Source organism: Eutrema salsugineum, unplaced genomic scaffold, assembly GCF_000478725.1.
Source record: "Eutrema salsugineum unplaced genomic scaffold, Eutsalg1_0 scaffold_13, whole genome shotgun sequence".
In the NCBI taxonomy this organism is placed as follows: Eukaryota; Viridiplantae; Streptophyta; class Magnoliopsida; order Brassicales; family Brassicaceae; genus Eutrema; species Eutrema salsugineum.
Window position 1 is genome coordinate 5,656,029 of NW_006256885.1, and position 27,063 is coordinate 5,683,091.

The 27,063-nt window shown below is 35.9% G+C and overlaps 6 protein-coding genes across 6 annotated transcripts; 3 read left to right on the forward strand and 3 right to left on the reverse strand.

The window, feature by feature from the left end:
- Positions 1-1,573: 1,573 nt before the first annotated feature.
- On the reverse strand, positions 1,574-3,078 carry LOC18023247. Its single transcript, XM_006407359.2, has one exon. It carries the CDS (start codon positions 2,497-2,499, stop codon positions 1,732-1,734), a length of 768 nt encoding a protein of 255 aa, XP_006407422.1. The 5' UTR covers positions 2,500-3,078; the 3' UTR covers positions 1,574-1,731.
- Positions 3,079-8,212: 5,134 nt separating this feature from the next.
- On the forward strand, positions 8,213-10,648 carry LOC18023248 (aluminum-activated malate transporter 8). Its single transcript, XM_006407360.2, has 5 exons — positions 8,213-8,489; positions 8,602-9,015; positions 9,132-9,241; positions 9,365-9,508; positions 10,112-10,648. The coding sequence occupies exons 1-5, from the start codon at positions 8,213-8,215 to the stop codon at positions 10,646-10,648; spliced, it is 1,482 nt and encodes a 493-aa protein (XP_006407423.2).
- Positions 10,649-11,033: 385 nt separating this feature from the next.
- LOC18023249 (digalactosyldiacylglycerol synthase 1, chloroplastic) lies at positions 11,034-14,644 on the reverse strand. The gene is made up of 7 exons (XM_006407361.2): positions 13,872-14,644; positions 13,551-13,583; positions 13,237-13,324; positions 12,623-13,104; positions 12,256-12,522; positions 11,801-12,150; positions 11,034-11,717 (listed from the first exon to the last, which is right to left on the reverse strand). The coding sequence occupies exons 1-7, from the start codon at positions 14,556-14,558 to the stop codon at positions 11,204-11,206; spliced, it is 2,421 nt and encodes an 806-aa protein (XP_006407424.1). The 5' UTR covers positions 14,559-14,644; the 3' UTR covers positions 11,034-11,203.
- A 4,302-nt stretch (positions 14,645-18,946) lies between these two features.
- On the forward strand, positions 18,947-19,938 carry LOC18023250 (NDR1/HIN1-like protein 1). The gene has a single exon (XM_006407362.2). It carries the CDS (start codon positions 19,055-19,057, stop codon positions 19,688-19,690), a length of 636 nt encoding a protein of 211 aa, XP_006407425.1. The 5' UTR covers positions 18,947-19,054; the 3' UTR covers positions 19,691-19,938.
- Positions 19,939-21,928: 1,990 nt separating this feature from the next.
- LOC18023251 (NDR1/HIN1-like protein 2) lies at positions 21,929-23,015 on the forward strand. The gene has a single exon (XM_006407363.2). It carries the CDS (start codon positions 22,159-22,161, stop codon positions 22,885-22,887), a length of 729 nt encoding a protein of 242 aa, XP_006407426.1. The 5' UTR covers positions 21,929-22,158; the 3' UTR covers positions 22,888-23,015.
- A 2,979-nt stretch (positions 23,016-25,994) lies between these two features.
- On the reverse strand, positions 25,995-26,646 carry LOC18023252. The gene is made up of 2 exons (XM_024159933.1): positions 26,510-26,646; positions 25,995-26,428 (listed from the first exon to the last, which is right to left on the reverse strand). The coding sequence occupies exons 1-2, from the start codon at positions 26,633-26,635 to the stop codon at positions 26,078-26,080; spliced, it is 477 nt and encodes a 158-aa protein (XP_024015701.1). The 5' UTR covers positions 26,636-26,646; the 3' UTR covers positions 25,995-26,077.
- Between the last annotated feature and the right edge of the window lie 417 nt (positions 26,647-27,063).

Here is a 27,063-nt window from a genome sequence, read left to right on the forward strand (position 1 = left end):
TATCCATTGTTTTTAATACTGTAAGGACTTGAATTTTTGTACCCTAGATGAATTGCATTTTGTCAGCAAAAAAATTGTAACTTACAACTGCTGAGTTTATCTCTATCGATGTTTGTACCACTAGATGAATTGCATTTTGTTGACAGTTTTTAATTTTTTACTTTTCAGTTTTCAGGTAAGATTTAAATATTCAAATTTGACTAACAAGATAATGTGAGGTCATAATCGAATTAGTTAACACTTAAAAGTTGCCGAAAGAGCCGAAAGAGAACGAAACATTAGTATAAAAAGCCGGCATGAATTTTATATTAAGGAAAAACATCCAATACTTTTTAATTTAAATATTAAGGAGTATTATCTTCTGACAGTTTAACTCTCAAACATTTCTTTTCAATACAAGACGCACGATCTCATGTAGGATAAGAGTGTAGAGGCATTCAAGTGTGATCTCCATGTTAATTTATCATTTTCTTTTGTTTCAATTTATCCTAAACAAACTTCAGCTGTATGTACATTAGCCCACAAAGATTTTAATTGCACACTCTAGGCGTATACAATGAAATAATTGATCCAACAGGAAGAGAAAAAAAAAAATCCATGTTAAAATGAATGAATGATTGAAGAGTGAAGACGGTTTGGTTGTTCAGTGTTGTCAAAACAAAAATACTTCCATGTTTTAGTATTTAATTTCAAAAGCATCTACTGAATTTGTTTAGGAAATAGGAATCCCTTAATTTACATTCAAAAACATCAAAAATATAAACACAGTTGCATGAGATTCACCAGATGATAGGAGAAAATGAAGAAAAGTCACATCAAAGCTCAATTAGTGAAGTCTAGTAGAAGACAATTGAAACACAACAAAGCAGAGAAGAGAGAGAGAGAGAGAGAAAGAGAGGGAGAGATGAAAAAGGAAAGAAGAGTAATTAGAGACGCAGAAGAAGCTGGTAGTGATAGCAACACCTGAATTAATGCTAAACACCTCTGCCAAGTGAGTTTTCTGGTCCCCACACTCTAACCTCACATCACCTACAATTTAAAACTCTTTTGGACAAGGACAGTTCCCACGACAGACTTGCACTTTGTTTCTAACCTAATAGTCAAAAACAAAACCAAATTACCCTTTGACCCTTGTTTTAATTACTCTCGTTTTTGAATCCACGTCTCACTAATTAATCTTTGTGTGTTAGGACATCTAAATTAAAACCTCATTTCGATTATATTATGTCCGGTTTTCGTATGGTTTCTATCCCAAACATATTTTAGTTTTGGAGTATTCTTAGAATTAATCTAACAAACCCGGTTCCACATCAAATTCGAATATTGGTATGGTTAGACTTGATTTTTTTTAATCGGTTGAACTAATAGCCGTCAAGATCAACTCCATCATAATCAATATCTAGTTGGCAAGATGTTTTCATCTTCCAAATGATGATATTCAGGAGTTGCGTAATTTTGTATCCATCTCATGTCATGTCATTATGTCACTTATCGACTTCCAAAAACACATTATCACTCGCGATTCCAATTTTTGTGAATTTTCATATTTGTTGATGATGATCACAAAATCCCATAGCACTGAAAAGAAATCTCACATCAAAGATTGATAGAAAGTTTGTGACAAATTGTAAGAAACACAAAGAAAGGCAAGACTCACACTTTGATTTGCACACAATCAAGAAATAAAAAGAAAAATCTATTAACAAGATTTTTTTTATTTAATAAGCCTAATCAATGCCGAACGGCTCTCGGTGTCGCCGCCGCCACCACCGTAGCTCCTCCTCCTCCTCCTCCTCCGCCTCTATTAACAGTCGTGTTCCTGAATACTTCAGTAAACGATGGCCTCGGCGACGACGAAAGAGACTTCGAAACTCTCGGAGACGAGACTGATTCTCTCTGCGACGGACTTCGCCAGAATCCGGCGCCGTAAAACCTATTCCACATCTCTTTCTCTAATGCCAACACAGCCTCGTCGTCTTCATCGGTCTCCTCGTCCGTTGTCATCAGCCCAGCGGCTGATTTTCCGATGTATTTCAGATCCAAGAATTCGTCTTCGTCGTCGTCTTCCTCCGAGACGTCGTTGCTATCCAATGGATGAATCGCGAATTCCGAGTTCTGAAACACTCTCTGGATCCTCTCGTTTTTTTTCCCGTCCGTCGGGAGCGGCGGAAGGATTCCGTTTTTGACGAGCTGTTTACGGCGGCGATTGCGGAGAGCGCGGCGGCAGAGTCCACGGGGGACTTTGTAGATGGCGAGGACGAGAAGGTTGACGAGTCCGCAGGGACAGCAGCACCAAACGGCGGCGCAACTCGCCGTCGTGCCACCGCAAAACTCGGCGGGAGTGGATCCGCCGCAAGTGGCTCTTGGGGAAGGAGAGGAGAGACTTCTCTGGAGCAGAGGCTGTCTCCGGTGGCTACGAGACGGAGAAGACGATGGAGTGTCTGATGGTTTCGTCTGCCTCGAGATCTGTTTCGGATCGTAACGTAACGTCGTGTTCATAGTTCGGGTTTCGCTGGAGAAATTACCCCAAAAAAAAACAAAAAACAAAAATTGCAGATTACAGATCAGAATCAGTTCTCTTCTTCTTCTTCTTCTTCTTGTTGCTCCAATTGCATCACAGGATCGAATTGAAATCTGAAATTGCGGGAATTGGATCTCGAAACTCGCAAAGAAGAAAATGGCTACCCCACAGAATCTCTCCGGTGGTGGCGACGGCGAAGTCGAAGAAACGGTGGTGGGGGCAACACGAGAAGAAAGCCCAAAGAGAAAACGGAGAAAGTCGAGTGACTTGTAACAACAACAAATACCAAACCGATAAATTAGGCGCGAGAAGTTTTGGATCCAATCGTTTGGACTTCTCAACACGGAATTTTCCCGGTAGAATTATTATAAAAAAAAGGGAAAATCTTTTCTCGGGAAAATTGAAGGGTTTGATTTTCGGTGAGAGGTCGACCGAAATGGAGGGAGAGATGGAGAAGGAAAGGATATTTTTTTTTTTTTTTGTGAGAGGATGATTTTAAAATTGTGTTTTTAATTGAATATGTTCGTGTGAAGGTTGAAGAAGAAGAGGAAGGTGTGAAACTGTGAATGAAAGATTTCTGTGGTTTATATATATACAAATAAGGTCCAGCAAATTATTTATTATATTCACATATTAGTTGTAAAATACAAAATTTGACCACAAAGAAAATATATATCCAGAATTCTGATAAGTCTTGTGAATTTGTAATTAGTTCATTTCCTATCTAGATACCCAAAATATGTTATGATACAAAAAAATTATAGATAGATATGAAAAAGTTTTCAGATTCTTGTGTCGTTGATATATCAGAAAGATTGAAATAATGAGCGAAAGCATCTCCTTGCTCTATTCGAATCAAAAATGACATTTGTTGTCGAAGAAATAGTGATAATGATTGGGATTAGGATATCTATCATCATATATACGCGTAATGTGTATTAAAATCTGACAATATCTGCAATAATCTATTAGACGTCATCTTCCCACGGTTGTTAGATGTTGATTGGTTTGTTTGTTTGTTTTGGAGTACATACTTTTATTTTTTATCGTTATTTTCGTCAACGAAATATTTTAATCTAAAAACAAAACAACAAATCCAAGTGTGGCGTACCACTATCAATTGAAGAATTATAAAGAAGTATATACTAATATTATTTTAGATAAACTTTTCGTATTTTTTGGGGACTGGTTCGTGCCCTGATTCCCTTGAGGCACAAAGTTAAAAAGGTCAATGCAAGTAGTACTCATCTTGAAAATATTCGTATTTGAACAAAAAAAGAAAAAGGAAATGATGGACTTTTCTTAATAATTTTTCGACAGCAAAAACAAAAAAAAATGCAATAAAAAGGTGGGGAAAATGGACTAAGAATTTTGGAATTGGAATCATAGCCCACAATACGACGGTGCAGAAACAAAAATGATAATGTATTGGGCCTTTGGTAAATCCCAGAACTTATTTTAGAAGATGCCTAGATAAATACCAGATGTAGCATGCATCTACATCAGTAGTTCAGTACATAGCATAAACCTAAAATTATATTTTTATTTATTTTGAACATTGCATTTACAAGTTCACTGAAGAATTCCCATTGATTTACAGCTACACTCTGCCACGATCTATTTACGTAAAGCCTTAAAACAGAATATCAATTATAGTAAGAGATAATGTCCATTAAACTTTGAAATTACATTCCGAAAGATGTAAAAGTAGATAATGCGCTACTAATAACTCCAACACACAAGAGACGAGGAGAATCAATCCATAAGTGGCAAAGGTAAAATACATTAAAACGGACTATAAATTATAAATTAAGAAACAGCGTACAGTTAAGAAATTATGCTTCTATAGTGGTCGTGGACCGGGCTTGGATTAGAAGATCCCTCACGACCCCAAGAATTGCTACAATGCCTAGAATAAAGAGAATTCTCACTTTTTTTCCTCTCCACAATGCAATCAGATATACAACGAGTATTGATAATCTAGAGACTAGCTAGAGGTACTTGAAACGATCGTATCTATATATGTGTACTTGTGTAAATGGAATCAAATATTTTAGATTAGTCATGTTAATATTGAGTAATGCCAAAAATCAGCTGGTATTAAAAAAACAAAAGTTTAGATATATTATGCCGCGCGCGTATTTCAGGTTGAATAACCACTACTATCATCATCAACGGATCATAAGAAGATGATTTTCAAAACCCGTCATTGTGTGATAATGAATAACGATTATGACGACACATATCATGGTCACAACCCAAGCCATCATTTTTGCATAATTACAACCATTTTATCTCATCATCGAATGTTGATGATCATCAAGAAACTCCTAAACAAGAGCATTCCCAGAAAAAGAGAAAACCGAAGAGGTGCGATCTGCTCTCTGGCGAGTGGGTCTCAAACCCCGAAGCTCCATACTATACAAGCACGACAAGAGATTTTTTTTAACACTAGGGATAACTTCCGAATTATAACCAAGATTTATTCGGTTTAGCTCGGCAACTTAATTCGGTTTCATATTTGTCATTCGATTGCAAATCAAACCAAATACAAATAACCACATATACAAGTCTTAATTTTTGTGTTCGGTTCAATTATGTTTGATTGTGTTCAGTTTCTACGAAATTTATTTAGTTTTTAAGTCTTGTTCAACCATTCATTTTTTTTTAAGAAAAAAAAAACAGTTTCGTTGATTCAGATATAATTTCAGTTTGGTTTGAGTCGAATGTTCACCTCCTAATTAATAGAATCATCTATTTGAGTTTCTTTTGTTGGAACAATGAGATAGAGTTAGAAGATATGAATCTAGAGACACACAACATTCAACTCGATGAATTTCGCATTGTGAAAAGAGACAAAAACAAAATAATGGATAAGTTTGAGATTACTAGATGCATGTAACAAATGTTATTGTATAAGCGGGCAGGCCTGAAAAAAAATCACAGATTTTGGGTCTCGATTAAGGCCTGAATCAAAGGTTAGGCCTAATCAGGTTCTTGATGCTATTTGCCTGTATCATCTGCTTTTAAAAAAACATTTCGCGTTTTTGTTTTTTGGTAACATCTAGTACTACTACTAGTGTATTTCTCGAGTTGATGGGTACAAAATAGGTCGGTTCTTCGAGATTGAAATGATTTTAATGTCAAGGGTTATCAGCATAAAATAATAATATATTAAAAAAACACGCCAATTATACAAGTTGCAAAAGCATGTGTATGAAGGTGGGTTAGAACAATTTTTTAAGAAACCCTAAAATTTTAGAAAGAAATACGATTCAAAAAAAAAAAAAAACGAGTACAAGTTAAGCTAAATTGTCATATGGTGATGAAATGTTCCTTTTTGGACGGTCTCTTACGACCAATCCGAGGTGAATTTTGATGTCCTTTTTATGACCAAGCTTCGTTTTATGAGAAGACTTACGTTCCGGTCACATTGATCTTCTCCGTTTAGGAATTAGTCACGCACTACATTTTGTTGGAATTTATCACCAGAACATTGTTTTATGAATGGTCGTGTACTATACCCTTATATATATATATATATATATATATATATATATTGCAAACGCATTGCTAATTATGCGGTAGAATATAAGGGACAGTAAGTCGTCACTATTTCAGTATTAATTTCCTTGTTTATTTTATGATGGTTTTGGGGATATTTCAAAATTTCAACAGTGTACTGCAAATTTTTTTTTCTCTCAATGAAAATTTCGACGCAGTTTCGTCTACTGTGATTTCGCACCGTACCAATGTCATATTGTATTCGGCATATTCTAGCTGGATACTACTATACTTTCTCAGTTTACAAAATTTAACCATGAAATTCTTAATTTGAGAAAAAAGAATTTGCCATGAAGTTAAACTCAATTTGTCGATCACATGTCGTAAAGTTAAAGGGTCAAATATAGATAGCAGTTAAAAGACTAATATAATTTACAATATTTAACGATAGATTTTTGAGAAGTTTATTTTTCAATCCGTTAGTGACATGATGATAAATTTAACGAAATGAGTGATCAACGAAGAAACAATCAAATATTAATTTATGGTTCATGTTCAGAAAAAACTTCAGAAGTTATATTCATATTTACTATTTATTTTTAATATTAGTATTTTAAATCCTGAAGTTTTCTGTTTTGGTATATAATAATTTGTGGACCGGACCAGACGTGATATTGGGTGGCCGAGAGGTTGCAGCAGGTGTTCAGGTATGCAAACTTATCAAAGGGAATATTTAATTTGTACATCACTACTTACATATACTTCTTTTGCGCTTTGATATGGAATTACAAAATGCCATTTTGAAATTTTTAAAAAATATATTTTAAGATAAAAGTGAATCATTAAATCTAGTGCGACAGAAAAATGTTCTGTTATAGTGATAAGTTATCTTGTCACGTTTAAGAATGTGAAAAATGGAAAAACAAGAATATGATATGCGAAGTACGGATTGGTGCAGAACTCAGAATGAAATCTCGTTCATGCATTCATGTAATATTCTAGGAATAATGCTTAGATTTGTGCCGACAAAATGAGAAATAAATGGTGTGTTTTAGAAATTCGAAAGTTAGAATAAAAAAGAATGGACGAAACGACTAATGTTCAAAAATAGATCTTGCACTTAAATTCATCTAACATCTATTTAAATTACCAAAACAATGGTTTTATAAAGATTGACTCGTCTATTTAATAATTTCAGAAATCTCACGCTTCTTCTACATGCCTACCAATTCTCAAATTTATTTACAAATATCTAGGATAATTGCCATAATAATATTCATAATGCCATTGATTTTATCACCTTTTCTATCTAAGCCATTGTTATCACTTATCACCTTGTTTAAGGGAACTTTAGATACAGGAATAGCAGTATCAATTTTAATTAAAAAATAGATTAATAATCACATTTTTTCGGAATAATCTATGTGAATCATAGAGCTAATCGTGTTTGATCGTATACAAAACTCTATAGAAAACATTCGTGTGATATGCACAACGTATAACTATCACTTATCAGCCATATGAATTTTTTTTTGTCAGTTGTCATTATCTAATCTTCATAATACACATTAGGAGCACTAAGTTTGACCAAAACTGAGAGAAAATTCACATGAAAGCATCTTAAATTTTAGAACATTAAATATTTTCTCACAAAAAAGTGGTCTGAATATTTTCTTTTTATCAACTACACACATAACTGCTGTAAAGTTAGAAGGAAAGCATTCTCAACCTCTGATTTAGAGAGCTTCTCTGCTGAGCTCTAGTGGGTTCGATCCACTTGGTCCTTTTTTTCTGACCATTACCGTGTTAGTAGTGGAGCTCGTAAATAAAAAATTAAAACAATATTTAGTCTTATATTCGACCTACATAATATCAATTTGTACATATATATTCTACCTAGCTAGATGAATAGCCATCCATCAATTTAACTATCTGAAGTACGAAAAGTACTGACCATCACTTTTTATATTTTCAATTTTATATCATTAAAAATCAAGACATCCAGATAAAATATTGGTTTAGATGCAAGCCTAGTCAGCAATGAAAAATCTGTCGTTTCACAAAACAAGCTTTCGTCTACCTATAAATATAAGCCTTGACTATCCCACTTAAGCACCACTCATCACACCCCAAAAGTTTTACGAATATAAGGCAATTTCTCACGTTGTAACTTCTTTGAGATTCTCAATGGAGATGAACTTGAATGCTCAAGAGAAGAAAGCAGGGTTCTTACAAAGGGTTAAGGCTTTCCTTAGCAAACTCAAAGATGGTGTCACCAAGCGCATAAGAAATATTCAAAAGTTTGGGAAAGATGATCCAAGACGGATCATCCATTCCATAAAAGTGGGATTTTCTCTTACATTAGTATCAATGTTGTACTATGTACGGCCACTCTATAATAGCTTCGGGGTTTCGGGTATGTGGGCAATACTAACTGTAGTCGTAGTCTCCGAATTCACTGTTGGTAAGTCTACTAAACCAAATGAATCCTAGTACTGTGACAAAGTAAATTGAAAAAGTATACATTGAGTATTTTGCTAAAACAAAAGCTAACTAAAAAACATTTTATCTTATAGGTGGGACACTTTCCAAAGGTCTAAACAGAGGTTTTGCAACATTAATAGCTGGTGCCTTAGGGGTTGGTGCAGTACACCTTGCTCGATTCTGTGGACACAAAGGAGAACCGATTGTTCTTGGGATCTTAGTGTTCTCACTGGGCGCAGCTGCAACATTTTCGCGGTTTTTTCCAAGGATTAAACAGAGATATGACTATGGTGCTTTGATATTCATACTCACATTTACTATGGTTGCCGTTTCGGGATACCGTACAGATGAAATATTGGTTATGGCGTATCAAAGAATATCCACTATTCTTATTGGTGGAACAATATGCATCCTTGTGTCCATCTTTGTTTGTCCTGTATGGGCAGGCGAAGATCTCCACAAGATGATTGCTAACAACATTAACAAACTTGCTAATTACCTAGAAGGTGATTTACATAATCCAACATTTTGATCTGCTTTCTGCTAACTAAATAATGTACAAAATATCCTATATATATATAGATCTTCAACTTATGCATGCATACATGTTTTATACAAAAAGGTTTCGAGGGGGAATATTTTGCATTACCGGAGAAGATTTCAAAGGAGACAAACTCGTGTGTTCGAGAATACAAAAGCATTCTTACATCAAAAAGCACTGAAGATACTTTGGTACATATATATATATATATAGAGAGAGAGAGAGAGAGAAAGAGAAAGAACCATATATAATAAACATTCTTGTACATTATAACTAATTAATGATCGGAACTTTTTTTTTTGTTTTAATTGCAGGCGAATCTTGCGAGATGGGAACCGGGACACGGCCGATTCAGGTTACGGCATCCATGGAAAAATTACATGAAGATTGCAGGACTCGTTCGCCAATGCGCCTTCCATTTCGAGATTCTCAATGGCTATATTCTCTCTGACGTTAAGGTTCGTCGTCGGGAATCACATTTTTTTTAGTTTGTTATACAAAATCATTTACTTATTACATTAAAAAACTGAATTGAAAAGTGAACTGATTTGTTTTATTTATTTGTCATTAGTCACCCGATCGAATCAGTTCGTAGAAAGAAAAAAAAAAGTACGTAGAAGATACCTTTCTTTCTAATTCTTTTGGTAAATATAATAAGATTTTTTTATTTTTTTGGAACATTAAGAAGATGTGGCTGACGTAATTTTTGTAAAATAGTGTAGAGTTTTGGTAAACGTGTGTATATTTGTTATGTCGTATGCCGTTATTAAATAATTTATTCTCTTTTCTTCGCCCTCCACCCGCAATATGACACACACATGCCATTAATAAGCTTGTATGATAACTAGGTGTTTTATTATAACCTATCAAGATTGCGTATGAAATGTCAACGCCCTAAACAGGTATTTTAAAAAAAATATATATAAAGGCCTTAAATGACTAAAATGCTAATAATACGCATATTTGCAAAAATGCCTAATAAGTATTTAACAAATAACTAATGGTTCGACGAAACAAAATATTAATAAATTGCATGTTACTTTTACTTGTGATGCAAGCAGGCACCGGAAGACTTCATAAGCAAGATTCAAGAGCCATGCTCGATTATGAGCAGAGAAGCTGGTGAAGCGCTAAAAGCCATAGCCAATTCAATCAAAACAATGAATAACGATAGTGTCTGTGTGAATGCACACATTGAAAACTCCAAAAAAGCGATAGAAAATGTAAAGTTTGCATTCAAATCGTCTTCTACGGAGACAGAGAAAGATCTATTAGAATTCATTCCCGGAGTCACAATGGCATCAATCTTGGTCGAGATAGTGAATAGCGTCGAGAAGATCTCTGAGGCTGTGGAAGAATTCTTCGGCCTGGCACACTTCAAAGAGACGTTGGATCCAAAACTATCACCGGAATTAGAACAACAACATCATCATCATCTAATTCACAGGGGGAGTGTAAAGCCGGTTCTAGAGGGTGACAACGAGGAAGAATACAGTAGCTCTTCTCATGTTCTTGTCATTGTCCATGATGAACAGCCACCAACAACTAACGAGAAGACAAATTTGGGAGCAGAAAAGACGAGAGATAATGTCGTGTAAATATGTTTTTCATTCAAGACTTCATGAAATCAAAATAAATTATAAATAGTAAAACCGCAAAAAGTAAGGATCTTTACTCTGAGGACTTACGGTAACTGAGAAACGGGTTTGGATTTTAAGGCTTAAGCATGAAGTTAAATATTTTCATCGATTCATTGTACAGTACTAATATAAAACTATGCATTAGAAAACTTCAGTTGGAGGAGAATCTGATTTTCAGTGTGAAAACAAATCCATTTTGAGAGCATCGAACAGCACGCTATTTGTGTGACTAATGTAAGATTATGTTTCTAAAGAATCTAAACTTTCTACTCGCACAATGCGAAAAACCAAAAGATGCAAACTCAAAAGATTCGAAACTAACTGAATTCAGTTATTTCACATGTCACTGTAATACGCTTTGTATTAGCATTTAGCACTCTACAAAAATAGCCAACACAAAATGACATACCTACTACCTTTCTATTAACAAACGACATTCAACAACTATAATGAATAATAAACGTAAGGGTTTGGTTTAACAAGTCAAAAATAGATATGTGGAGAAAAAGAAATCTACCAGCCAAAGATTGGCTTGTGAACTTGAGGTGGAACAAGATTCAGATCCTTGCAATGTTGCTTATCATAGTCTTTTGTTCTTGGTGTTGCTCCACTGCATAGTCTCAAGAAATCGTTTCCTGTGAGAACATAGTGTGTGAATGCCAATCCTCCATCGATTACCTCGTTAATGCTTGGAACCGATCTCGATTTTCTCATCCTTCTTCTTCCTCCATCTCCATCATTTAAGATCTTATCGAGATCCGAATACTCCATGAATCTCTGTGTCGCTGCTTCCCAAGAAAGATTGTACATTTGCTCAGGAGTGAGCGGTAACGGCTCTTTCGACATCGCTTCTTTCACTTTCGACACAAAGTCTTCGGATGTTTTGTAAGTTAGACAGTTTGGGAATGTTCTAAAAAACTCGTTCGAAGGATGATCTGCACACACCACGAATTTCCCCATGGCCAGTGCTTCTGCGGTTGCTGTGCATAGAACATCGCTGATGCTAGGGTTTATGAACACTTTGTACCTTCATTAAGACGAGGGAGAAACAATCATGAGTTACACATTAGAAAAATCTAAAGAACAAACCCACATTTTTTCAGAACTTACGTGTGAAGAGAATCGTCCGCGTGGTCCCTTCCTTTGAGGAAATTGAGATTCAAATCGAGTTTCTGTGCTGCACGCTGGACCTCGATTGCATCTTCACCGTTTCCATACACATCTAAATTGAAGCTCCCCAGGTCGCTTTTGTGTTTAGCCATGAGGTCTATTAGTTCTCTGTATCCTTTAGCCCACACCATTTTGCCTAAGAAATATGCGCCTTTTGAAAAAGCTTGTTCCCCACGGGATCTTTCTTCAGCAATTTTCTCTCCAATCATAAGGAACTTGGGATTCACACCATGGACATTGCACACAACAGATTTTGGCAAATCTTGTGTTGCCCCAGAGAGGCGAAGAACCTTTCATGAGCGGAGAGAATATGTATCAGCTCATGTACTATTATTATTAAAGAGGATTCAAGGAACAGAACAAAAGCTTGAAAAAAGAGATGTTAGAAAATTCACCTTGTCGCAATATGCTCGTGTGACCCAATTGTTTACATGGTTCACAAAAAATGCTTGAAGCGCACCATGTTTTTCCCTCTTGATGTACTCTAAGTAGTTTGTGTGGACAATTCCAACAACATGGTTGAATTTATCGGTCCAACGCTTGCCGTGATGATACCAGTTGAGATGTTCGGGCTCTTCAAGAATAGCGATGTCAGCATCTTTTGACGGTATGAACTGAGAGGTGTCACCAGCTGGGAATATGCTGCGCCTTTCTTTTGAAAACTGTAAGAAACCAGAAAACTCAGTCATTCTCAAGTAACACTAGAAACACATATTGGTAGTAATAAAAAAAAAAGATTAGGATCCAATATGATCAGCTTACCTTTCCCGGGTAAAACGAGATTTTAAAATCAGCCTTGAAACCAATCCTTTCCTCCAACCATTTACGTATGTAACTCTCCTGTTCTTCAGGTGAACTGAAGGTGAGATTGTTTGGATAAACTAGTTCTTGATCAGATTCACAAAGCCAAGGAACCACGAGTGTAACACTCTGTTTTGCAGATTTTGCCAAATAGGCAGCTCGGAATAGCGGATTTACAGCTGTTCCAGTCATCCAAGGAAGACTAGCTGTTGTAACGATTGCCACGTGTCTTTTGCTTTCTGACGTCTCAGGCTTCAGAAAATCAGTCCAAAAGCCACCATCATAATGGTGTCCTGTGCTCTGAAGAACACTGGCTATCCTCATATCCAAATCATCAACATGGTTATCATGTTCCATTAAATCGGCTGCTTGTGCAGATGGCAGACGCCAAAGGTGTTGACTCTTGCATTTGCAAAGGTTTTCTACTATTCGGTCGCACATGTCTGAAAGACAATTTCAGTGGAGCCAAATCAGGGACTTAGTTTCTCATGCAACCACCAAAACAAGCAACCCTCCAAACAAAGATCCTCTAATATTCACCACTAAATGAAGAGAAAAATGCAATACGTGCTTACCTTTTCTTACACCAATCTGATCAAGAAAGGGTTCAGACTGCCTAACCAAACATGCCAAAAGTTCAGGTACATCCAAAGGGGGCACATCCTGCACCAAAAGTTAAAAGAGGCCACGTCAAACTCCCAATTTAACACTGAACTAATGTCTACCTAAAACATATGAGGTAACAAGAAAAACCCAACAGGTTAACATGTTATTGTAAACAAAATCCAGAAAACAGATGAGTGAACAATCTCAAATATTATGGGTACAAGTCTTGTTAGTGCACAGAACACAATCAAATATAAACAGAGTTCCTACTTCAAATACCAACCTTGGCCTCATCAGTTTCCTTGTAAATTGATTTCTGCAAATATAACAGAAGACAAAACACTATTAGAAAGTTTGCAAAATACCATAAGAAACTCGATCAAAAACATTCCAAAAACAAACACATCATGTCAAGCATTTGACGATGAGTTGCTATAAAATTGAGAGTAAAGTACAAGAGAAGCGACTTCTGTAGTAAGCTAGAAACTTCTGATTCTCTAAAACCTCAGCTGATTGCAAAATTTGACTAAGTTTCTAATGAAATTAATCAAACAATTGAAGACAGTTCCCAAAACTACGGAGATTAAACATGTACGAGACTTACAAAGCTGGTTTTGAGCTTCTCCACAAATTCGCTGTTCTTGAATCCACTCAATATTTCTAATGAGCTCCGTTTCTCAAACTCTTTAAATCTAGTTTTCAAAGACCTAATCGGTTCCCAATCTCCGAAATGAGCTTCTCCCTCTCTCTCAGGCTCCGCGAAAAACTCTGTAAACCTAACCCTATCACTATTACGCCGTCTCCTCATCCTACCCATCTCTAAAACGCCCTGACGCTCATCCAGATCCATCTCAGACACAATCGCGTTCTTAATCGCCGATAGATCGATTCCCAGCTTCGCCCTCGCTGGTCCCCACCTCTCCATGACCTTCCGGCTAATTTCCGGCGCCGAATAAACCCTACGGAACTCCGATATCTTCGGCTGAAGCTTCTTCATGATTCCAATTTCACTGGAGAAGGACGACGCCGATGGCGGCCCAACGGAAAACGCAGACCTCGCCGAATTATTAAGGAAATTCTCGATCTCACGGTCGAACGTCGATGCTAGATTCTTAACAGAGTTAGCTCGATCCCTCATCAGCTGCAAATCCGCATCCGCTGAGTCCCATACCTCCCTCCATCCTTTCGACAAGAACGATAACGCGTTCGTCGAGGACATCGTCATCGACAGAGACGAAGAAGAAGACGCAATCCCGGTATTCGCCGGAGGATTTTCACTCTCATTTACCATAACTTGAGGGTTTTTCGTTTCGTCACGACGATTTCGTGAAAGTGTTGGGGGTTTCTATCTGTTGAGAATTGGGGAAGAAGGAAGAGAAGAAGAAGAAGAGGAGAGAATAACAAAAGGTAAGGAACTGACGGCTGAGATTAATTTGGATGAGTTTATGAATTTTCTCTTTCTCTGTATTATTCTGGAAGGATATAACACGTGGAAATTAAACAAGTCGGACGATGGCAGCTTATGAAGCCTTGACCCGAGGCTGACCTGGCATAAGTCCCACTGATGAATGACGTGGCGTTCAGTAATTGGAGGACCGGATTATCCGATTGTGTCGGATTCACTTAGGAATATGCTGGATTCTAAAGAATCCGGTCCTACGGGGCATGGGCAGAGACAATGACATCACAAAAGAAAAAAAAAAAACATAGGAAAATGATATCAGTGGACTTATTTGGGAGCTTGATGAAAGCCCATTTAAGGCTCAAAATGATCGCCGACGTAACATACAGAATGAACCAACGTACGCGCCACTTGGAACTTTTTGACTGGTTGTCAGAGACTCAGAAAATCAACGGTCAGATGCTCCTCGAAGTGAAATCAGGCTTTCTCCCGGTAACATTTCGGTTCAATTAAACCGAACTTAACATCTTTCATTAGTTAAACAGTACTAAAACATTCTGGTTTACAATCAAGGGCCTTGTGCATACTATATTGCAGTTCAGACTTCAGTGTATTGATATACACTTTGTTTCGGTTTGACTACTTTTGAGAATTTCGGTTTGTATTCAGTTCACGTTTTTGTAGTATGATCTAGAGACATATATATTTAATCCAATCAAATTAACTATATATTTTAAAAGAAATTAAAGTTTTAATCCAAATGCATTAGCCCCATAATCAATATACAACAACAGCAAAGAAAGTACTTGATGACACGGGGGAGATAATCATGATTTCAAATTGATAAGACTTAGCTTTTTGTCTATATCGTATGAAAAGCCAATCCAATCGCATAAACTACAACACCACGCAACGAAAATCGCCTAACAATTTTTGTAATTAATCAACTCAAAACTAGACGAAATTCGAACACATGGAACACCGAGTTCTATATACATATAATGTTCATTTCGGTAACAACAAACACTACAAGAAAACATGCTGAATTCTTATGAATTTTCCTACTAGAAAATGTTTTTTACCATTTTCCTACAAATTTATGATAAAAATTAGAAATAGTAGGAAATTGATAAGAAATTTCCTATGATAAAAATCGTCGAAAAACGGTCAAAATTTTCTTACCAATATTCAACCAAAAAAATATTCGTAGGAAATCTGATCAGAAAATGGTAGAAAATCGATAAAAAATTTTACTGTGATAATGGTAGGAAATTCGTCGAAAATTTCTGACCATTTTTCTACAAATAGAATATGTAGAAAATTACCTATCAATTTCTTACTAAGCAAATATTTTATTATTTAAATATCCTATCAATTTCCTACCAAAATCAGTCAAAACAATAAATGGGAAAATTCTCACATCGACAAACCAAAGTGGAAGACACATTGAATATGCTCTATAAATAGTGACATATCTTAACTAGAAAAAATACTAAGTGAATTAATATAATTTAGCATTTAGAAGTTCCATATTTAGTTAAAATTAATTTTTAATTAGTTTTTAATTGGGCTGATTAATTTAGATTTAATTTTTATAATTTATTTAATAATTAAAATTATTTAATTTTAGAATTAATTGAATTAAAACTGTTTTTATATATCTAGTAAAAAATTGGTAGGAATATGGTAGGAAAATGTTTGTAGGAAAACGGTTGAATTTTTTCATAGGAAAATGGAAGGAAAGTAATAGCAAATATCCTACGATATTCTGACCAATTTTTCCGATGAAATTTTCCGACCAAAAGTTTCGTAGGAAATTTTCTATCATTTTCTGACCATTTATAATTTCCGACGGCATAGAACCTACCAAAATTTTTCGTCGGAAATTGGTAGGAAATGCCTGTTTCCTACCATTTTTTGATGATATTTTTTGTAGGAATACCTGCTCTTTTTTCTTGTAGTGAAAGTAAACAATAACCAAGCCGGAGTTTCAATGAACCAACTCAGTTAAAATAAGTGGAGATGCTGCAACAACTCAGAACTTGGAAAATATATGGAGATGCTGCAGTTATACCAGATGGAGATGATAACAGAATGTTTCAACCACTAACCTCGATGATTGTTCCTCTGGTCATGACAAATGTACATTGGGCCGTTAGGGTTCTTCTTTATTCCAATGATATCAAGATGTATTTTAGCTCAGTGTATGTAACGCGTGAGCCTTGGTAATACGCAACTCAGATGGTCGAATGGAACGCTCGCTCTCATACTTTGGTGTTTCCTAGTGAAACCAGGTCCAGCAAATGTAGCTTTTGTTACCATCCTCTTCCATTGATTTGCTGCAATTCACATCCGTTTGTTACTATTCATCATTGAAACTAATCTGGATCCAAACAAAACTCATTTCTAGCATCTATATTAGTGGATGAAAAACAATCTAAAAACTCAAGGCATGATGTGAGATCAATAGAGCATCTGAAAGGGAAAGAACCAGTAGCCTATGATGATATATCAATGAAAGACAAATCTGATTTAAAAGCAATTCAAGCATCTATATCACTACACACGGCCAAGAAACGAAATATTTGGCCGAAGATGTCAAAGAAAATTCTTGCTTTTCCTCTTCCCCGAGTGGATAACTCTAAACATTTCATCTTCAGTCAGTGGCGGAACCATGGCTGCTTAGGATCGATCAAATGGTGAGTGAAAAGCGAGGGAAGGGAAAGATAGGGTTTTGTTGGAGTGCTCTACACTCTAGACTGGTCGGCTCGGGTAAATATGTAATTTTGTAATATATTATTTATCTTAAATAAATGTTGTTTTGTTGGACATACAGTTGAATGAAACTTACACATTACATTTTTTAAGATAAATAATATATTGTAATATATTGATACCAGTTGAGATGAAATTATAATTTCATTCATTGTAATATATTGTAATATAATTTCATTCATACCGTGATCATACCGATATCAATTACAATTAATTAGTGCCCTCTTAAAAGTATTTTTTGTTCCTAATATTACAGCACAATGTTAAGAGCAATTGTTGTAATTATTAATCAACGTAACAAGACAAAGAAAATGATGGACAAGTGGTTGTTATCCTTTTGGCAACTAGTGTTAGGTTACTTACGTCCTCTTTTCTATCTATTATGGGAGACTACGTGGATAAATAAAACTTTTTTTTTGTTTTTCTTTGAAATGAAACTTTTTTTATATTTCAGTCTCTATGAATTATTAATCCATACATGATACATGTATTACAATACATTTGATCATTTAATACTTAAGCTAGATTATATTGTACTCTAAATTCTTATCACTAAATTAACAAATAGTTGGTGGTGAAGATCATCAACCCATGTGATAGCTCCAAAGATCTACACTTTTTATGTATCTCTAAGTTTAGTGCCCAAATCATTTTGCATCACATATTGATTAGAACAAAAAAAATTACTTAGTCTATAACGACTGATTTGATCGGTCGACTAAGTCATAGAAAATCAATGCTAGAAATGACTAAGTGTGCAACGATTTTGCAAGACCACATAACGATGTTGAACTACGATATACATTTAATCATTTTAATTTATTTAAGTTATCACATTTTTAATAAAAATAATAATTTGTTGGTTTTCGTATTTATTTGTGTTTACGTTCACTCCTTATAGTTATACATGTTATGGGAAATGAAATATGTTATATCTCTAAAAATGTGTATCTTTAATATATATATATATATATATATATATTTATTTATATCATGTGTAAATGAAAAAACAAAATCAAGCGTTTAAAACATTTGAGTCCATATGTATTTTTAATTCAAATCAAAGCATTCAACCATTGTTATTGAAGTTTTTATAAAGTTTCAACTTTTCGAATGAGGAAGCTGAAAGTGAAATATTTGGAGCCGATGAGAAAATCTTCGACCACACATAAAGTCATCTTTCTAGAGAAAACATGCACCGACTATATCAATCATAGTCCAATTAACGATCAGCATTTCTAGAAATACAGAAAATATATCCAATCATACATAATTAACATGATATTCAAACAATTAACAAGATATAAATTTCTATATACCAAATACATAACTTTATATTAAAAAATAATACATAACGTTTACACGATGAAAATGTCATGATGTTGCTTTTATTTTGGGTCTTAATAAAAAAAGCCTTTATAACACTACTATTAGTTCGATATTAATAAGAAAAGAATGTCTTTATTTGCATATCACTCTCCTCCTATAAAGCTGACATACAAATTATACAATTAGGCAATTGGCCCATTATTACACATCATATCAAATAGATAATAAAAAAAAATCTCTAAACAACTTCTCTCCACTTTCGCCTCACCACCACCACCACCATGACCTCTAAAGACTGTGGCTCCCACACTCACTCTCGCCGGAAACTAATCCGGCGAATAATATGGTCAATAATCTTCATCCTCTTCGTAATCTTCCTAACAATCCTCCTCATTTGGGCAATTCTCCAACCTTCAAAGCCACGTTTCCTCCTCCAAGACGCCACCGTCTACGCCTTCAACGTCTCCGGCAATCCACCCAACCTCCTCACCTCCAACTTTCAAATCACTCTCTCTTCCCGGAACCCTAACGACAAGATCGGCGTTTACTACGACCGTCTTGACGTCTACGCTACTTACCGGAGCCAGCAGATCACTTTCCGAACATCAATCCCTCCGACATATCAGGGACACAAAGAAGTCAACATCTGGTCGCCGTTTGTCTACGGAACCTCCGTTCCCGTCGCTCCTTTTAACGCCGTTGGTCTCGATAACGATCAAGATAACGGCGCCGTTATGTTGATTATTCGTGCTGAAGGTAGAGTGAGGTGGAAAGTTGGGACTTTTATTACCGGGAAGTATCATCTTTACGTGAGGTGTCCGGCGTATATTAACTTCGGTAATAAAGCTGCCGGAGTTATTGTTGGAGATAACGCCGTTAAGTATACGCTTACCAATAGCTGTAGTGTTAGTGTTTGAAACGGCGACGGAGCGAAAACACAAATCAGGTAACTAACGGCTCCGTTAAATATTATAGTCTCTTCTTCTTAATGTGAATTGTACTTTTTGCTTATACGATAGCAAATATTACAGATTCGTGATGATGTCCAAAAAAAGAAAAAATTATAGATTCGTGATGTTGTTGTAACGAGATTTAAGAATTTAAATATGCATACTTTATTATTGTTACATTCTAAAATCTATTTTAAGTTGCTATTTTCATAAAATATATTTCCGGTGAGTAAGATGCATCTTGTGATCCTGTCAAATCGACTTTTGCTTGTATCTTTTTTTGATGATTTTTTTTAGTAGTCGGTAAAGTTGGACGGCGACAGAAATTAAAATTTAATCGAATAGATCATAACTCGTTAATGTTTTGTGGACGTTGTGTTACGGTGTCATTGTCCATATATATGTCTCCATCTTTTTCTTAAATTAATTCAAGATCCATTTTCCTATATCTGTACAATATTCCACAACGTATAAGAAAGTTCAAAAAAGAAAAATTGTGTGGATTGGCTTTATTTTAAGTCATCTTTATGGAATTGCAGAATTTGTTGGTCTATATATTAATGATGTAAATTGCTTAATATATGACTTTCTTGCCATACAGAGCACTTCCTACAAAAAAAATTGCGTCACATTCAAATAAAGTTAGTTTACATGACGTTACTAAGGGGTTATCGTGAGTATTCTTGGATCTTGAAATGAGAAAATCAGGATCCGGTACCGACTCTTACAATTTACAAGAATTTAGCTAACAATTTTCTTATATTCTTTTTCCAAATTATAAGTTTAATTAATAGTCACTTAGACTGGATATTTTGTATTTACCTGCCTCCACGATTCAAGAGACTATGTGACGTAGGATCATCGCATGGCTTCTCATCAAGACTCAACAGCTCTGGACGCATCCGAGAAGACTAATTTCGTGCTATGTCTTAATTTAAATTTAAAACATGGTCCTTATAATTGACCAAAGAAAGGGGAATATGGTCCCTTGAAAATTATTATTAAACAGTTTAGTAAAATTGATCTTAGATACGTTTGTGATCAGCAAACGTTGACGAAGACAGCCAGTAACTCACGGTACGTCGGGATGGAGTTATGTAGTATAAATTAAATTAAACCACACAGTCTTTCTTACTTTATAAAAAAAATTATATCAATATTAATCTTTTTGATATTTTTTTTGTTTTATTTGACAGACTAAACTCATCAAAGTTCTTCGGTGGGTTTTTAGTTTTTACTTATCCAAGCGGTTCTGGACAATCGATATGGTGGTGTTTGTTAAAGTTGTCTGTTTCAATCAAGAGAATGTCTACTTTAATATGAGGATTGTACAATCCAGTTTCTTAAATTTATACCTCGGATTTGACGCACATGACATGATATATTTATCGATTAAAATTGAGAAACCTAACCTTGGTGTTGCTTTTATATATAAAAAAGTGGATTATGAACGTGGTATGTGGGCTGTTCACTCACAGACACTAGCTACAATGTATGAACAAGACTCTGTCAACAGAAATAATTTTATAATAAAATGGCCTTTTTCACCTAACTTGGAAATAACTCATAACATTGAAAATTCCAGATAGATGATCAATAGGACAAATGCATACAATTTGGAGTTAATTAATATTGAGATTAGGACTTCGTGAATACATATAGTTAGCGTCTTAATGTTCATCTACTATTGGGCTTAGTCTATTTGTGTTGGGCCTAATTGTTGTTATGACCTATTGTCTTAGCCCTCTATAGCAACATAAGTTCTTATGCAACTCTGCACTGTTTACTTTATTCCTTATTAACAAACAAACTTGATAACAACGTCTATACTTAAACCTATTTTCTTGGAACTACACTTTTAAAAAAAAAAATCTTATAAATAGATTGCATTGTTTAATCGTCAAACAAACGGCTAGTTATCTCCTTAGTTTTGAAATGCTTGCCAATTGTTGAAAAAGCTTTGACCCACATTTCAAAGGCTACCTTTTTTATTGTAACAAAAAGTAACGGCACCTTTTTTTTCAAAAACTTAACCCTTGCTGGTTTAAGATTTAACCGGTCTTAGATTTATTTAGTATATTTAAGTTACTAATAATTTTCATCGCCAATAGTCTTGTCTTCAATCAGTAGCAGCAAAATTGCAGATTTGGGTTTCACAGTAAAGACAAAAAAAGTAAACAAAAAATTTAACCAAATCAGGCCACAATTTAATAAATAGCAACAAAAATAAATATACACGAGTAATCACGTCTTTTTGAATTCGTTTCCTTATAAAAAGACTCGTTACGTTACTCTACTTTTGACTTCAAAACACAATCTATTTCCTTTCTAATTACACACATTATATATCTACCCTCCTCTTCTTCTTCTTCACTGAACGATTCGTAGTCTTAGATATCTGTTTTCATTTCTCTCTGAGACATATCGTCGAACAGATGGGAGACAGACAGCCATACCTGAACGGCGGATACTACGGGCCATCGATTCCTCCGCCGGCGAAGACCAAACGCCGATACAACACGCCGGGATTCGGATGCTGCTGCTTCAGCTGCATCGGTAGCTGTTTACGCTGCTGCGGTTGCTGCATCCTAAGCCTGATCTGCAACATCCTCATTGCCGTCGCCGTAATCCTCGGCATCGCCGCCTTCGTTCTCTGGCTCATCTTCCGTCCCAACGCCGTCAAATTCTACGTCACCGACGCAAATCTGAACCGATTCAGCCTCGATTCGAACAACAACAGCAATCTCCACTACGATCTCGATCTCAATTTCACAATCCGTAACCCCAATCAACGAATCGGAGTCTACTACGATGAGATCCAGGTCAGTGGATATTACGGCGACCAGCGATTCGGCTCCGTAGGCATATCGCCGTTCTATCAAGGACACAAAAACACGACGGTGATTGGGACCAAAATCGAGGGACAGAATCTGATGGTGCTCGGCGACGGAGCGCGAGCGGATGTGAAGGAGGATGAGAAAGCCGGAGTTTACCGGATCGATGCGAAGCTGCGGATGAGTGTTAGGTTCAAGTTTTGGGTGATAAAGTTGTGGAAATTCAAACCGAAGATTAAGTGTGATGATCTCAAGATCCCTCTCGTTTCCTCTAATTCATCCAGCGGGTTTAAGTTTCAAACTATCAAGTGTGACTTTGACTTATCTTAGTCAACTCCCAGTTTTTTTATGAATTGTTCTCATGTTTTTTTGTTTTTTTTTTTGTTTCGTTCTTCTAGTATTTGGCTTAAGATTGTAGAACTTGATTAATCCATATGGCTTATGTGGGGTGTTTATGTTGATGGAGCTAAAGATATATTCTTGCTTGAGTTTTTTGTATTTATTCACATTGCTAATCCACGTTTTAGAGAATTGCGGAATCAAGATCCGCCATTAATACAGTATATGGCAAATGCCTATATGGAAGATAAATTATGGCAACCAACTAATTTGAAAACCGAACCGTTTCATCAGCAACTCACTTTTGAATATATAGATTACACCAAAACTATCAAACTCAAGGTTAAAGTGTTCCGAATAGATAGATATAGCCAAGCTCACACGCAGGAATAAAATATCTTATTTTACAAAATTAAGTTTGATGAATCACTGTTTATCCGGAATTATATATTTAAATATACTTCTTGACAAAAACAAAAAAAAATCTTAGTTAGATAATATACATATGGTTATACAAAAGTCATTCATATTCAGGTGAGATATATGATTTCTTTCCATTTTGACGAATTCGTATAAACAATTAATAAAAACGAATTGGATTGCTATTATTCATGCAAATATCAAACTAAATCTAAATGACAGAGTTTTGCACATATTTCGATATTCTGCAGTTGAAAACGATTAACACAAACTATTCCAAGTTATTTGAACATTCCCCTAATTCCAAATATGCCGAGACTCTTTCTCGAAACCTCACACAACTTTCAATAATTGGAGCTCCCAGTGTTAAACCATCGAGTAAGACCAATGGAAAACGAAAAGCTTAGCCAAAGATATCAAGGAAATTCATGGTTTTCCTCTCCCCGAATCTGATAACTCTAAACAATTCTATCTTCAACAATATAACAAACTTCAGTTTCAAAAGAAAATAAAAAAACAATATAACAAACCTGAAAATGAGAAAAGTTTTTTTCTTTTTTAAGAAAGAAGGAGAATCAATTAGAAAATAAATGTTACTTTTGTCAGACGAACCCCTATTTTCCAGCTTATTCCTATTTACTTTCCTTAATGGTGTTGTTAAGAACGTATGTAGAGGAAACAAAGAAATTGATACATGCAAGATGCATTGCCTCAGACCAATATTCAGCATTGTCCATATTCACTCAAAACAATACTTAAGTCAAGAAAATGTGTTTGGTGAACATGCATGAGCGTTTTACGAAATAGCACATGCTCGATTCTTAGTTTGAGTTGGTTCATACCATTTTTTGCTAGTTTTATATTTAGAACAAAACTAGCTTCCACTGAGCTTGAAATCTATGAACAGCCGCAGTTTATCTGAGATAACAACATAAATTTATGAAAGGGAGGGTACTAGTTATTGTTTAATTTTGTTTCATAAAATTAAAAGTATGATAACGATATCTTATAGTTATAAGATTTAAACTGATCTAGTAGTTCGAGATATAAATTTTACAGTGATTAGATGTGTATCTACATTATAATGAACATTTTATCATCCTGTTCATGCGACAAAATCACTAGATAGTGGATTAATTGATAAAGACGGAAATCAACATGAAAGACGAGGATGTATCGCATCGCACACGACACTTATCTTTCAATTTATATTTTTGGATTTTGAGAATCTGCAAACTAAACTGAACCGATTTCAAGGATTGACTGAGTAGTAGATATATGGTAGTGTTGCGAATTTTGGTTTGTGTTCAATTTACGTTTTTCGAGTATGATCTAACGATATATTCAATCTAACCAAATTAACTATTTTTAAAAAAATTGCTTCGTTTTTCTGATTAAAAAAGCCAATCCACATGCATTAGCTCCATAATCAATATACATAACAATGGCTAAAGTAAGCACTTGAGGACACGCGGGAGAGAATTAGGATTTCAAATTGATAACAATTTGCTTTTTGTCTGTATCGTATGAAAAGCCAATCTAAACGCCTAATCCAAGAGGTCTGGAACCTGAGCCCAACCTTTAACAGTATCGACACCAGCCAAATCTAGGAGCTGAAAAGAGACCTTAAAGCCCTTAAACGAATCATCTGCCTCCCTCCTTCGGGGGTTGGAGCCGGTCCAATCTACCCATGAATTTTGTGGAACATCTGGACAGCAAGGAATAACAGAGTGTTCAATGGAAAAAAATTCACGCCGCTGGAAACAATTACAAATGCGATAAAAAGAGGACGTGAATGGCATCTAGCACAACCGGGTTCATCATCGATACCTGCCACCACAAGAAGATCAGGACAAATCCAGGCTCAACGCAATTCCATCTGTTGCTTCTCCGATGGCGCGTGGAATGAAGACTCTCTAGTGGCATGGATTTTCAAAGACGAGAGTGGGAAAGTCTTTAAACAGACAGCGAAGCCAGAATTCCCGACTGGATCGGCGTTAGCGGCTGAGGCCCTGGCCGTCAGATCAGCGCTCCAGGACGCAATAAATCTGGGTCTTCAAAGGCTACACCTTGCTTCGGATGCTGCGGGGTTGATTCAAACAATCAACCAAAAGCAGAGTATTTCGGAAATACATGGCATTCTCCATGATATCCAAAATCTCACCTCTTGTTTTTCGGAAATTTCTCTCTCCTTTGTGCCTCGCGAAGCCAATTATTTGGCTGATAAACTTGCAAAATGTAGTCTAAGAGTGTTCTCTGAGACCAATTTGCCAAACCGGTCGGTTTAGGCTTAATGAAACACCTTTGAACAAAAAAAAAAAACGCCTAAACTACAACACAACTTAAAACTAGAAGAAATTCGAACACAAGGAAGGAACACCGAGTTCCTTAAAAATATTATGTTCATTACGGCAACAACAAAGTAAAAAAATAATCAAACCGGAGTTTCAATGAACCAACTCAATCAAAATAAGTTTGCTTCTAACATCAAAACAAAAACCAAAACAGAACCATCACATATACAACATGTGTATCAGATCGAGAGTTTAACAATGTCATCAATTGATCTTCACGACTCAAACCTACGTACGTAGTCCTATTTTTAACAAACATACGAGGTCTTGGTAAAATGCAAATTGCCGAAAAAAACTACGACAAAGTTGTAACCAAAAAGAAATAACAATTCCGACAAAATCCGTAAATAATTACTAAACTGTTCCACACCTAATTATATCTACACCATTGAAATTATGCAAAATTTTTAAGACATCTGAGAGCTTTGTAAATTGAAACAACAGCCCCTGCTGCTGCTGACGACGTCATACACATCGATGACGTCATCCATATCCCGACCAGAAGATGGCGAAGGAGTGAAGTACGGAGGAGAATCACACGGCGTCAAGAACGGGGTTGGCTCGCCGGAATAATTCACCGGAGGAATATCAAGCCGGAGTTCGCCGTCGTTATCCGCAGAGACCACATCGTCATCGTCGTCATCTTCCATTTCCAAATCATCTTCTTGGATCGTGAACAAAAGCCTTGACACTCGCCACTTGTCCGCCGCGGCTACATCCTCCTCCTCCGCCGTCGCAACGACATCATTCTCCTCCATCTGCACAGAAACATTTCCAGTTGGCTCAATACGAGATTGGTTCTTCTTCTTCTTGCAACACATGAAGAATTGGAGCAGAACCTCTTTACTTGCCGGAGACGGCGAGGGTCGACAGAAGATGTAAGAAAGCTCGGCGAGGAAGATGAGGAGGAAGAGGAGTAAGACGGCGAGGAGTACGGCGCCGGAGTTGGTGAGGGCATGCATCATCGTTAAGAAGAGAAAGGGTGATCGATCATAAGTGTGAAAAAAACAAAAAATATGTTACCGGGTCATAGTGTAGTTTAAGCGAGAGAGTTAACCGGAATTTACCGGTTACCGGTTGCTGCGAAGGAGGTGGGTTGATGGTGATGATGATTAATGATATTGGAACTTGTGGGCAGGGGACACATGAAGAACTTTTTACAGGTAGCATGCTGCTTTTTTAATGTTGTATCATTATTGCTATAGTTTTTTTACAGGTTTTCAGTCGTGGGATCTGTGTTTGAAAATGTGTTCATAAATTTTGTTTCTTAATGTATAGTATATAATATGCTCTGTGCTGCCAAGATTACAGAATGAGTGGTGAGTGCTATTCTCACTTTGTATTTACTTTACATTCTTCATTGTAATGTTGTCTGAACTGTTCTTGTTTTTCA

Bases quoted from the DNA above. Each gene is read 5' to 3' on its own strand.
- LOC18023247 (XM_006407359.2), bottom strand. From the start codon at position 2,499: ATGAACACGACGTTACGTTACGATCCGAAACAGATCTCGAGGCAGACG.
- LOC18023248 (XM_006407360.2), top strand. From the start codon at position 8,213: ATGGAGATGAACTTGAATGCTCAAGAGAAGAAAGCAGGGTTCTTACAA. The intron at 9,016-9,131 runs GTGATTTACATA...TTATACAAAAAG, and splicing joins ACTTGCTAATTACCTAGAAG to GTTTCGAGGGGGAATATTTT. The intron at 9,509-10,111 runs GTTCGTCGTCGG...TGATGCAAGCAG, and splicing joins ATATTCTCTCTGACGTTAAG to GCACCGGAAGACTTCATAAG.
- LOC18023249 (XM_006407361.2), bottom strand. From the start codon at position 14,558: ATGGTAAATGAGAGTGAAAATCCTCCGGCGAATACCGGGATTGCGTCT. The intron at 13,105-13,236 runs GTAAGCACGTAT...ATTGTCTTTCAG, and splicing joins TCAGATTGGTGTAAGAAAAG to ACATGTGCGACCGAATAGTA. The intron at 12,151-12,255 runs GTGAATTTTCTA...CGCTCATGAAAG, and splicing joins CACGAGCATATTGCGACAAG to GTTCTTCGCCTCTCTGGGGC.
- LOC18023250 (XM_006407362.2), top strand. From the start codon at position 19,055: ATGACCTCTAAAGACTGTGGCTCCCACACTCACTCTCGCCGGAAACTA.
- LOC18023251 (XM_006407363.2), top strand. From the start codon at position 22,159: ATGGGAGACAGACAGCCATACCTGAACGGCGGATACTACGGGCCATCG.
- LOC18023252 (XM_024159933.1), bottom strand. From the start codon at position 26,635: ATGATGCATGCCCTCACCAACTCCGGCGCCGTACTCCTCGCCGTCTTA. The intron at 26,429-26,509 runs GTTCTGCTCCAA...GTTTCTGTGCAG, and splicing joins CGTCTCCGGCAAGTAAAGAG to ATGGAGGAGAATGATGTCGT.